The sequence below is a fragment of the Protopterus annectens genome, chromosome 3.part0 (genome assembly GCF_019279795.1).
Source record: "Protopterus annectens isolate FY-2018-M chromosome 3.part0, PAN1.0, whole genome shotgun sequence".
Lineage (NCBI taxonomy): Eukaryota > Metazoa > Chordata > Ceratodontiformes > Protopteridae > Protopterus > Protopterus annectens.
In genome coordinates, this window is record NC_056731.1 from 797,537,894 (window position 1) to 797,551,017 (window position 13,124).

Sequence of the window (13,124 nt, forward strand, 5' to 3'; positions counted from 1 at the left end):
GTCTTGTATAAGGAAACAAAATACTTGAATAATAAATCAAAATACAATTGTGCTACCCCTGAGGTTAACAGAAGAAATGTTTTTTTCCAATAATACTAGCAGGTGCATCTAGCAAATGCTTTGCCTTGCCACTGTCTAATCCAGATCACAATACTAAAGACAAAACTTGTCCGAGACCTTTCATTACTAAACCAGCTTCCAGTTTTCATACGGACTACTTATAAACCAAAGCTGTGTATATTACTTGGTTGAATAACCATTTGGAAATAACTATAGGTGTGTTTAAGTGCATTATAAATATACAAACAATCTTTTTTAAACACCTCTATTAAATTTTGACTTAAGACATAGACAAATATAATAGAGGTGACTGCAATTTGGGATACAGACTATAGGGAAGAAGATGGGGCTGGAATTTATTAGGGAAGAGAAAACTGATAATAGAACCAATGTATTGGGAACAAATAATTAGAGAGGGAAAGGTAATAGAATAGGAAGAGGTCAATCATTTATTTGGACTGCAGGATAGAGATTGCCTTCCCTATCAAGAATTAATATGAGAGTATAGGCACAGAGAAAGAAATAGGAGTATCCTTAGCAAAAGACCAGCACTGGTAGAGTTTTTAGTAGAATCTAGAACAGAAACTGTTGTTAAAAAAGGAATAATTAGTAGAACATATACAATTTTTCCATGATAACCATAAGAATCAATAAGAGGAGGTTAGAAAGAATTGGAAAGAGACTGGACAAGCAATTCACAAAGAATCAAGGGGGATATATATTTCCCAAATCTGCAACAAGTCTAGAAGAAGATTTAGGATCTGTGCTTGGAAGTATTTACATAGGTATTTTTATACTCCAAGCAGACTCCAAAATATTTTCCTCAGGTACACAGCAAATGTTGGATGTGAGATGGGGAAGAAAGAGGTAACGGGGAACATATTTTCTGGATGTGTAATGAGTTGGCAGACTTTAAAGATTCCCTGCAGACTGCTCTGTCAGAGATACTGGGTGAGCAAATTAGTGTAACCAAGAAAATGTGTTTTATGTGGTATTATGCAGAATCAGAAATGCCTAGACATAACAAGGCCTTGCCAAGTCTAATTACAATGTCAGCCAAAAATGCAATTATTAGAAAATGGAAACCAGCTTTACTAGAAGTAGTGAATATAGTCAAAGATAAAACGACTGGAACTGGGATCTTTAGAAAGGGGTAGGAGCAAATTACATATGAAAAATGGGAAGTATGGGAACAATACATGCAGAGGAGACTGAGGTTTAAAAGAAGGCAGGATTTTACTGCTCTATGTAATGTTTGACTAACAATAACTGGCGAGATTATAAGTGATGTATAATGTTTACAACTACAACTATGCCATTATGTATGCATGATTGTGTCAGAAAAGAAAACAAGCCATTTTAACATTTTCCATTTAAATACAATATATATCACACATATTTTCTTTGCTACTTTAATTAGTCCAACATTACAAACAAATTGCTGAATTCCAGCCTTCCCTTAAACCACACTCCTCCCACTCATGAGCTTTTCCAAAGATTCCCTTGTCCAGTTCTTTTTTCTTCTTTTATAACATTTCAATACATCAAATACAGTTTGTGCACACTGATTTCCATTTTCTAGTAATTACTTTTTGGGTGTCAACAGAATAAAACTTAAGGCCTTACTATGTCTAGGCAATTCAAATCTTGTATTCCAGCTCAAAAGAATAATTTCCTTATTTACAGCCATTTGCTCACGCATTATTTCTGACAGAGTACTCTGTAGGGAATTTACAAAATCTGACAACTCATTGCATTCCCAAAACATATAGTCCCAATTACCTCTTTCTTCTCCATCACACTTCCAACATTTGTTATCTACCTAAGGAAAAATTCTTTGAAGATTGCTTGGTGTATAAAATACCTATGCAAATGCTTCCAAGCAAAAATCCTAAACTTTCTGGACTTGGTTGCATACTTGGGAGCCATACATATATTTTCCCATTGTTTTCTTGTAAATAGCTTTTCCAGTCTTGCTTCCCAATCTTTTTTAACCTCCTTTAATCGATTCTTATAGTTATCAAGCAATATTTTATATGTCCTACTAGTTATCTCTTTTTTGACAGCTGCTCCTAGTCAAGATTCAGCTAAAAACTCTACCAAGACAGCTCTTTCACTTAAAATACTTTGTCTGTACTCTGAGATAAAGCCCTGGTAGGGTGTGACCTCAAATGTATGAAAAGTCTTACACAGAGAAGTTAGACTGGTTCCATTTTCTGACTGAGTGTGACAACTTGTAGTTAGTATATAGAATATCATAATAGGAGGCCTCACATTGAGGATGCAAATGAGTCTGTCCCTGAATTAAAAAAAAATTATGTTTTCTCCATATGGCACTGACTGCACCAGTAAGAAAGGTAAATAAAGATTAGTGTACTCAGAGTTGATGCTTTCAGCTGCTGGAATCCAACCAACATTTTGGCAGTTGACTACAAGACTGCTGATAAAATGGATGCGACCCATTTACTTTAATAATTTAGAGAGATGTTTATACTGGCATGCCATCTAATTTTGCATATATATTAATAAAAGCAGCTACAGCAGTGCCAGACGTGTACAGTTCATGAATTATATCCTTACATACAGAAACATGGACTTGGTTCTTCTTTCATCTCATATATCCAAGCCAAAACTTAGTTCTGACTGAGCTCTTTATAAAAATGTTTGGTTACCCATCACTTATACCCAGCACATGATCTCATAAACTGAGAAAAATGATCATTTTGTTGCAGCATGCCTTCTTGCCAAACATCTACTTGGTTCAGTCTAGATACTTTCTTTATAAGCTATAGTAAGACAGACCACAAAGAGGTGTCTCAAGCAAGGTGCTACAGTTACAGAAGACCTTTTCTCAGGTCCCGATATTAGGCTGAGGAACTACTTAAGGTGCCACAGCCAGATTATCCAACTGACTCTGAAGCACATGGTCCGATGCAAGCCTCACATATGTCTAGTACCATGTGTGCTAGTTCAGAAAGAAGTTCAGCAGTTTATGGTCTGATTATGAGAAGAGCGAGTCTGCCTGCATAGTGACTTACAGGAGAAAATGTTGGCAAGGAGCTGTATTTTCAGGTACAGAAGCACAGATGAGTTTTGAAACAAATATGAAAGCCTATAAACAAATAAACTAGATTCACCCCTATATTCATAACAGAAACAGAATATATATTTTATTATAAACATAAGATAAGTCAGCAAGAAAAGAACTGAAATTTATGCCTTCATGATTTTTGAGTAACAACCCAGTGTTGGGGATCACAGGAATAGACTGGTACAACCCACAGGTATAACAAATGAATATAACTTTAATACTCAACTAGGCAAATTTTCAAAAGTAAAGACATGCCCAATCCAGAATTAATCATAATACGAATAACTGACCATGCTTGTCAACTGCAACTCCACTTCTTAGCTAGTTTCAAGAAAAAAAATGATGTGTATCTTTTTGCAGCATTTGTTTTAATGACTGCTACAACTAGTATCGGACTACTGCAGGAAGTCAAATGACCCTGCTACTACCAATATTATCCACTTCACTGAAATCTCATTTCTCTGTCCATACCAGTCTTTCTTCTTTCTCTGTCATTGCCCAAAACTAGGCAGATCTGAAAGGAGCACTTTCTAAATTTTTGGTCCATGCTGTTATTAGACAAAACCCACTGTGCATTATTTTTTTCTAATTCTTAGATCAGATAAGTGTCAGCTGTTTTACCACTCTTCTGAAACAGACTGATACATAACTATGTCCCATATCAGATCACTTAAATTCCTTAATTTACACATATTTCTGAATATCAGAATATATGCAATTGGATTCAAAAGTAAATTATTTATCTTTATATTTTCTGACAAAGTTGTGTTATGGCCCCCCCCCATGTAAAGTACACATTAGTGTCTATGAGACTTTTAAGTCATCATTTAAGAAATAACTAAACAAAGAAACAATAACTGTCCTTAAATACTGCTGAAGATACAACAATTTGTACTAGCCCTGCCAAGAAAGGGTTAATCAGTTTTGACCAAGTTCTCTATCCAGAAAGGTATAGCCAAGCAATAAGAAAACATATTTATGAATAGTTACACCAGAAAACAGATACTGAACTGTTTAAAGATGAAAGGGGAAAAGTGCTGTTAATGCCATACAATCCTGTCCCATAATTAAGCAGCAAACCGTGACACCAAATAGGACAAGGTGCAGCTTATGTGAATGACAGCTAGTTCAAATGAATAAATTAAAATTAAAAAGTATTTAATTCTTGATAACATTCAGAGTTGACCTGAAGAAATTTTAATTGGTAACCATTTGAAATGTCAGGACCCACTTCAGTGAGCCCCAAAATATGGAGACTGACTGAACTTCCACATACTTGGTATGAGATAGCGTTTTCTCAAAATATTCCCTTTTCTCCAGTATGATGATCTTGGAGCTGGCATATATAAGACTAGAGATGTTGTGGCTTACCCCCTACATCAGGGATGCAGGGGGAGTTGCACTCCTACAAAAAAAAATAAAGTTTAAAACAGAAGAGTGATATTCCGTTTATTTGCTTTTACACATTTTTCGGTCTTCTGTGTTTTTTCTTTAAGCATGTCAGCACTCTGCCTTAGGAGTGCTGACATTTCAGAAGGGAGCACTTAAATTAACAGTAGTTAATTCTTGAACAAATTCAAATCATTTAATTGTATATTGTTATTACTCAATGTACTCCCCTTTAAAGAAACTACCTGGACAATTGCATGGGAGGCATAAATTCACCCCTGGAGTGGCACCTATGTCCCTTGTGGACAGGGGCAGCCAGTGATCACATATTCGTTCTGGAAACAAAATCATCTAGCAATGGTCAATTAGGGAACATGGGTATTACATGGCTAGGCTTGTAAAGGCCCTAGGGCCATTAGCCTAGTAACCTTCTATGAGCCTACAAACACATGCTTGCTACTTTACAAAGCTACCGGACTATGGCAACACAGCATATCAAGTAATCTGGCATTTAGTCAGGATTTTTAGAATTGTACACCAATTTTTAGATTTTGTAGAAAGTGGTCGGTGTAGCACACACCAATGCCTCCATCTCCACCTGAGGTAGTTTATATTTCAAGACAAAATAGATGTTTCTGTCTTAAAAAAAAGGGGAAACGTATGCCTATGTAGCCAGTCAGGCATTCTGAAACAAAAAGCTACTAAGCCACAAAACCTTTAACACCATAAAATAAAAAAAAAAATGCAATAAATATGCCCGGCTTTTTATTTAAGCATTAGCAAAACATGTAGCTTCAATAAATGGAAATACAACCAGGAAAACATATTCCTGTTTTAGTATTGCCTGCATCTATCTTTAAATACTCAGAAAGCACATATCCACATCTCCAGATATTATACCATTACCCTCATCTCAATGTAGGGATGCCAGGAATGCCTCATTAACCACGACCACTGCATTTAGAGGTGGTTACACTTCAGTTGTCAACCTGTCCTCCAATATGCTATCTTCCTTTTTTTGAGGCAGAGTGTATCATGTCACTGTCTTGAAATTGCCATATCATATGATTCTTCCCACCTACAGCACTGACGTCATGGACCACTATGTCCCAGCTGTGGTCCCTTACATCTGGTGAACAGCAGCTGTCCCCAGCAGGTGCCTTCTCCATGTGTTCTGAGGGCCTCATCTCAGCTAATTTTTTCTAATCTCTGCCTTGTGCCCCTGTGGAGGGCATTAGTACACCTATGAGAAGAGGACACGATAGATATTGACAAGTGATGTCAGGGAACAGTACACTGCCAATCTCAAACAGTACGTTAGCTTGGTCATACAACAGTACAGAGTTACACGGTAAAAGGAAGATAGTAGAAGCCACAGGTATGGCATGGACAATGGGTGAGTCCAGTGGTAGCTAAGAGCAATGGTATGGAGAGATATGTCAATATGTGCTGAGACTCATATGGCTGTATTTTTGAAGTGGGGCTGTGCAGCAAGCATGGCTAGGGGCCTACCTACTGGGGTGTCATAGATGATAGTGGGGATAGAACTATGCTGACAGGGGTTGCTTGTGTGGATCTTTACTACAGGTCTCTTGGTATAAATCCACAACATTTATATGTAGATCAGATAGGAGAGACTAGGGATAGGAAGTTCTGTTGTTGTGGGCTTCCTTACATACAGACACACACACGTGTGCACATAAATACATATACACATGTACACATACATACATACATTTGTGTATGTATGTGTGTGTGTGTATATCTATACATACATATATATATATATATATATATACACACACATACACACACGTGTGTGTGTATATATACATACATATATGTCTAATTTAGATTGCCAAAATAACAGTTAACCAAAATTTAAAATGCTGAGACGACAAGATTGAAACATCAGTATAACGAATGTTTACATCATCGAAACTCATAACTCTGAAAAATCATCTGTGGATGTTACATACCACTCCCAACACCCTAAACATTCTTGTAAAGACAAATACAACAACACCGTTGTTATTTCCCCAAAACAATTATCAAGTTAAAAGTGCTCAGTGGATTCTGATTAACTTCCTGTACAAAACAAGCACATTCAATACAATTACTCTACTGCATGTTTAACCACTCAGTAGAAATACATGCATTTCCCTTTACACTAACATGATATACAGCAAATACTACAGCATACATGCAGCACTTTCAGCCTCACAATCACACAAAAGAAACAATAAAGGTATTGTTAATCTTACCATCAGTACAACCCTCTAAGTTTTTGCAGGGGGGCAAGCCACCCTGTACCTCCCACCCCTCCCTGCAAGTTATATATACTAACTCCAAGATTACACTACAGTGGGGAAAAGGATGCATTTCCAAATCCTCACTGTACTGCGATCTCCATTCAAATGCTCCTTGATTTCAAACAACAAAGTCCTGTTTAACATTAGCAGCTATTTTTTCAGAGTTATGAGTTTTGATGATGTAAACTTCCATTATAGTGATGTTTTGATGTTGTCGTCTTAACGTTTTAAATTTTGGTTAACTGTTATTTTGGTAAACTAAAGTAGACCCAAATATATATATATATATATATATATATACACATATATATATATATATATATATATATATATACACATATATATACATTATATATATATATATATATATATATATATATACATATATATATATATATATATATATATACACACACATACACACACACACTCATATAAAAATACATTATAAAGATTCCATGAGGTTGGTCAATTATGGCCAAGATTAACCTCTGTACTGCTGATCCACTTTGGTTAACAATGTAGACGGCTAACAGCTGTTTGATAAAAGGATAATCCCACAGAAAGGAGATTATGTCCCTTTCATGGAAACTGCATGATCTCAGAGTTAGTATATGTAATTCACAGGGGGTATGAAGGGTAGAGGGGTCTTGACCCCCCCCAAAAAAATTATGAATGTATGTTCCGAGGAGTAACCTTGGAGCGTGCATGGAGGTTTTGCAATTCAACATTACACTGATGTGTTTAACACTGACAAAGTAACACTGAATCAACTGTTACCACTACAGTCATATATAAATATTTATCTATCTATATACATTTATATATACATATATCTAATATGTTTTGTTTAGTAACAGTGTATGGAAAGGGCTTTTTTAATGTAAACTGCATGTTAGGGTTAGGGGCAGGGTTACGGTTAGCACATATTGCTAAGGTGGAGCTGTGGGTGGATATTACAGTATTACAGAACTATGTATAGCTATACTACATTCAAGAAAATGGTCTTTCAGCTAAATTGACATTTGGTAAAATAAGCTTTCAACCACATGGATTCCGTGATTTGCTAGTCAGTGAAATAGTCATCCAAATGACTGTGATCCCTTTCCCCATTTTTTTACTATATTTGAAATAAGAAAACCATATCAAATGACTGTCCACAGGGCACAAGTGAAATCTTAACATAAATATGCTATACACTTATATTCAAATGGCGAAAATTCTAAAACTTCATCTGCCATCCATTTCAGATATTTAATGCATCACTTCCAACATGCATATCACATCAAACAACTTTACTAATCCATTAAGTGTGCTATTTAAAGGAGTAGCCTCATTAATTTAACTATGCCATTTCAGATGTAACATGAGCTATTTTACTGTATTTTATTATTGCTTCTAAACCACATTGCCAACTATTGTAGAGAATCCCACCTCCAGCATCATGGATGTAATTTTACATTTGTACATATTAAACAGACAAAACAAAAGTACAGTTGAACTAAAGAACTTGTAATATATGCATGTTTCATCTTTACTGTATGACTGGATATTCTAAATGCAGAACCCAGTTATGAAGACTTTTAAGGCAGAATATCAGATACTAGCTGCAAACAAACCTGTAGCAGAATGCAAGCTACACTATATGTTCTCCTTGAATTTCTATAACAGAGAGCGAAATGAATAACGCATGGAGAGTATTAAGTGAATAAAAATACAAATGAAACATTACTAAACCCTCAGCAAAGTTTGACGTTACAGGCCAATTCGAAACTCTGAAGCACTAGTGGAGAGTTTTTATAGTCCAGATTCCCTAATATTTATTTGCTGATTAAGCCAAGATTTGCTGAAGTTACCTTTTGATTTTCAGTTTGAAGCTTTATGAACAATTGTGTATTTTTTTAAAATCAGTGAAAGATTTGAAGTATAGATTTAATTGTATATTATGAAGAACAATGATCTAATGCAAGCGGATAGCTTATCTCAAAAATAGTCATGCAACATTTAAAGTCAGATTATTTTTGCAGACAAGGGCATACCTCTCAGCTGTTTCTTAGTTTCAGGGGTGTCCCTAATTTTGCCCCAGAATTTAGCTCTCTCTCCCTCTAAATTCCCCTAAAACTGGCAACTTTTGGAGAAAACGTGGTGAATTACACTTAAAAGATAATGACAATAATTAGAGTTATAGACTTATTTTACTTCATACAAGGTATAGCAATTCAAATGTTCTTATTCTGTCAATGTTTTCAAGTTAATAGTGCTAATGTTTAAAAGTGTTCCTGGTTATTTTTGGATTTGTTCCTGATTCTGTTGAGATTTGTCCCAGATTGCTTGATAGCTATGGACAGGGGTAAGATATACAACAGATAAATATTGGCAGTAATCTAAAATTTCTCGGCATCACTTATATGATATCAGACACACTAAAATATCATTAAATTAAATAATGCTGTCTAAATGACAGGGTATGGTTTGTCACATGATTATCACTGTATGTACCTCAAGGTGAACTGCATGTCAAGTCCTAACAAAACTACAAGCGTCTTGAGCACTTGAGCCATGCCAATATTATACGATAAAGCATATTTCCAGAAAAGTTATATTGACACATAAAAAAAATGTAGAAGTTCATTTTAAGCAGAAGTTTTGTTACAAGGGAATAGCGATTAGCACAACTATCGAACACAGATGATAAAATCGACATTTAAGGCTTTTTGATTCTTAGTGCAGAACATGATGCAATCTTCTGTCACTACTGTCACCACACACACACGTGTATACACACACACACAAATCAACTTTTATTTTAATATATATATATATATATATATATATATATATGTGTGTGTGTTTGTGTAGATTAGTTTTATATATATATATATATATATATATATATATATATATATATATATATATATAGATACACACATACACTGCTGCCTTAAGCCTTTATGAGATGAAATGGCAATGAACACATTCAGCCCAGCAGCTACGCCACATTTCAAGAATAGCACCAGCCATTGACATTATACTCAATGTACCACAATGAGGTATCATCTCAGTCTTTGGAATTCTGACACACAACCACTTATTTTTTAGTATACAAATACTTCAGCGCATTTTACTTCTTCCACTACATGCCTTCACCTTTGACTGTTGCCACTTCTGGTTTTCCTTGTTTTGTAGTAAAACTAACCAAAATGCTAAAAAAAAATCCAATCACTGACAGTCATGGTTATCTCCTTAACTTACAGATAAAACAATAAAAACAAAAAGCACTGATTTCACATCAATGGGCACAAACACATTCAAGAGTAACCAGGGAAAATAATTCAGCAGGTCTACACAATCTGCTTACTGTGCAATACCGGTCATCTATGCCCAGTTGAGGAAATACTTAGGAGACAGTTGTTACTGTAACATGCAAGCATTTGGCGCAAGTGAAGTGGTACATTCATTTGAACAGTCTGCTGAAAAAGGTAACGCAGATACACATTAAATAAGGCTCTTCAAGACTCAGCAGTGTGTGTGTGTGTGTTTAACACATTTCCCATGACGTTTCAGCCTGTCATTTTATTCTCGTGGGTTTAGAGGCGAATAATTTGCTACAACAATTACATAATCATACTGCAAAATAAAAAGCAATGCTTCTCAACACAATTTTATGTTCAACAGTTGCTCCTAAAGGATAAAGTGCTGTTTTAAACAAGACACGCACAACTGAGTGGCAAATTACTTGTACAGAGGTCAAAACTAGGCAATTACCTCTAAAGAACAAAAGCAAAGTTGGAGTTTTTAAACTTTCGACCTTACCGTATCTATAGGGTTCCCGGGCATACTCCAGGGGTACAGTCTTCTCAGTAACAGCGCCATTCCCTGTCCCAGACAGTGGGGTGCCTGCACCACCCCCAGTGCAGCCCTTCTCTACCCTGTCAACTGGTGTGACCAGAAACCGCTTCGACATAGTCTTTATTGCCACCTCTTTTCAAGCACAGCACTGTCTTTTTTCTTAAACACCACTTGCTACGGAGAAGGACTACTCCGACAAGTTGACAACAACAGCTCACCGGCTCATAGTCCATGTGGACCTGAACAAAAGGGCAGTACAAAGATCCCGACCCCGCCCTATACTGCCTTTAGGGGCGGGGATACTCTGCATCGCCTGGAAGGATTGGAGGAGTTTCCACGGCTAACCCTGCTCAGCGGCAACTTTGGGACAAAATGAGCGGTCTAGGCAGATGGCTACAAAACGCTTGTAATCTTACCTCTCAACCTCTTAGCGCTAGAAATCTGGACAAACCCAAAAGTAATGTGTGGACCACGGCCCCAAAACAATACACGTTTTAGATCTCGCTCTTTTAAACTTAGAAAGATGTTAGAATAACATTTGTGTCGGCATACATTTTTATGAAGGACATGAAACTCAGTAGTCTGTTGTTATTTAGTGAATCCAATCCTCACTGATTTGCCTGAAAACCACAACACAGACCAAAAATATGAGGCAAAAATGTGGACATTTCGACAAAATCTGGATAGTTGAGAGATATTGCTGTAATGCTAGGAACTTGCCAAAAACGGATGGGTTTTACTCGTATTTGAAATGTTCAACAGTTCCTTATTTTTCATCCTTCCGCATGCAATTGTCATATGATAAATAGTGCACTGTTTATGAAGTAAATCTTTGGTTTCACTATAAGCAGCATATGATAACAGATGACGGGTATTATCCTCTACTGTCCCAGAATCCTTCTAGGAAACGTGTGTGTGTGTCTGTCTGTTTGTATGTGTGTGTGTGTGTGTGTGTGTGTGCGCGCACGCGAGAGAGAGAGAGAGAGAGAGAGACACACACACACACACACACACACACACACACACACACACACACACAATATCTGATATTTGGTTACAATGTACAATTGTGATGGACCTCATAAACAAAGACATTGGCAACGTCCAGACACTTGATCCCACACAGTTTGGTTTTGTCAAGGGGAGGTCATGCTGTAAAATTTGGTTGACTTCTTTGAGACAGTCACCAAGGCCATAGACGAGGGGAAGACAGTGCACACCGCCTACCTTGACCTGACAAAGGCCTTTGATACTATTCCCCTCTCAGCTATAATAGATAAACTCTCTCAACTAGGCATCAATCCATATGTTACCAGATGAGTAGCAAACTGGCTCACTGATAGAACCCACCTAGTCAAAATAGGGGAAGCCACCTCAAGTAGTCGACCCGTAACAAGCAGTGTACCCCAAGGATCGGTCATGGAGCCTCTGGTGTTTGGGATATACTTCTCAGAAGTACAGGCCAAATCTAATTGTCTATGGCTGACCAGGTCTGCAGATGACTGCAAGCTGGGTGCTGTCATCAATTCCCCTAGTGATGTGAACATCCTCCAAGAGGGTCTTACCCAAACAAATGACTAGTGCCAGAAACATGGCCTTAAACTGAATGCCAAAAAATGCATCATCATCCCTTTTGGGGAGAATGATGTCCCCACAAATTATCACATTGATAATAAGGCACAAAGCATGCAATCAGTCGTGAGGGACTTGGGAATCCAGGTTGATAGCAAACTGACTTTTGACCACCATATTGCCTCAGTTGTATGGAAAGCTTTCTAAATGGCCCACCTCATTAGTAAGGGTATCTCATCCAGGGACGAGGTGGTCATAACATCCTTGTATTCTTCCCTTATAAGACCAGTTATTGAATACAATGCCCCTTTTGGCATGTGCCTCACAAAGCACATGCAGCAGCTGGAGAAAACAGAGAGATTCCTCACCTGGAGAATCCAGGGACTCAAACATCTACCCTACACAGATAGGTTAAAAGCCCTGTCCCTCTACTCAGTCTCGTACAAAGTCCTCAGAGGTGACCTCTGTCTGGCATACAAAGCAATCTTAGACCCCGCCCTGATGGGTCTGCTGCATATCCGCAAGTCAAGTTCCACTCGGGAAATCCACACACGACACCTCAAACTGGTCTGTGACATCAATAGGATGTGTTGGCAAGACAGATTTGTGTCCCAAAGACTCCTCCTTTTTTGGAATAGACTCCGTTTCCACATAAAGCAGAGTACCTCATTAATCCTTTTTAAGCACAACCTGGATAACTGGATGGAAAACAGAAAATACACCCCTGGGATTCCATCTATATCCCTGCTGGATAGTGGCATAGGGTGCTGACTTGTTGGAACATGGGATAAATTCTTGGCTAGGCTTCTAAGAGCCTCAGGGGCAATAGCCTAGTAATGTCCTATGATCCT

The 13,124-nt window shown here is 37.3% G+C and overlaps 1 protein-coding gene across 1 annotated transcript in view; it reads right to left on the reverse strand.

The window, feature by feature from the left end:
• Nucleotides 1-10,933, reverse strand: part of SLC12A7 (solute carrier family 12 member 7) — a 2,260,604-nt gene extending 2,249,671 nt beyond the window's left edge. Inside the window, exon 1 of the mRNA XM_044065144.1 lies at nucleotides 10,666-10,933. Within this exon, the coding sequence (XP_043921079.1) occupies nucleotides 10,666-10,816 (151 nt within the window). The 5' untranslated portion in view covers nucleotides 10,817-10,933. The remainder of the gene's footprint in view (nucleotides 1-10,665) is intronic.
• Nucleotides 10,934-13,124: the final 2,191 nt, after the last annotated feature.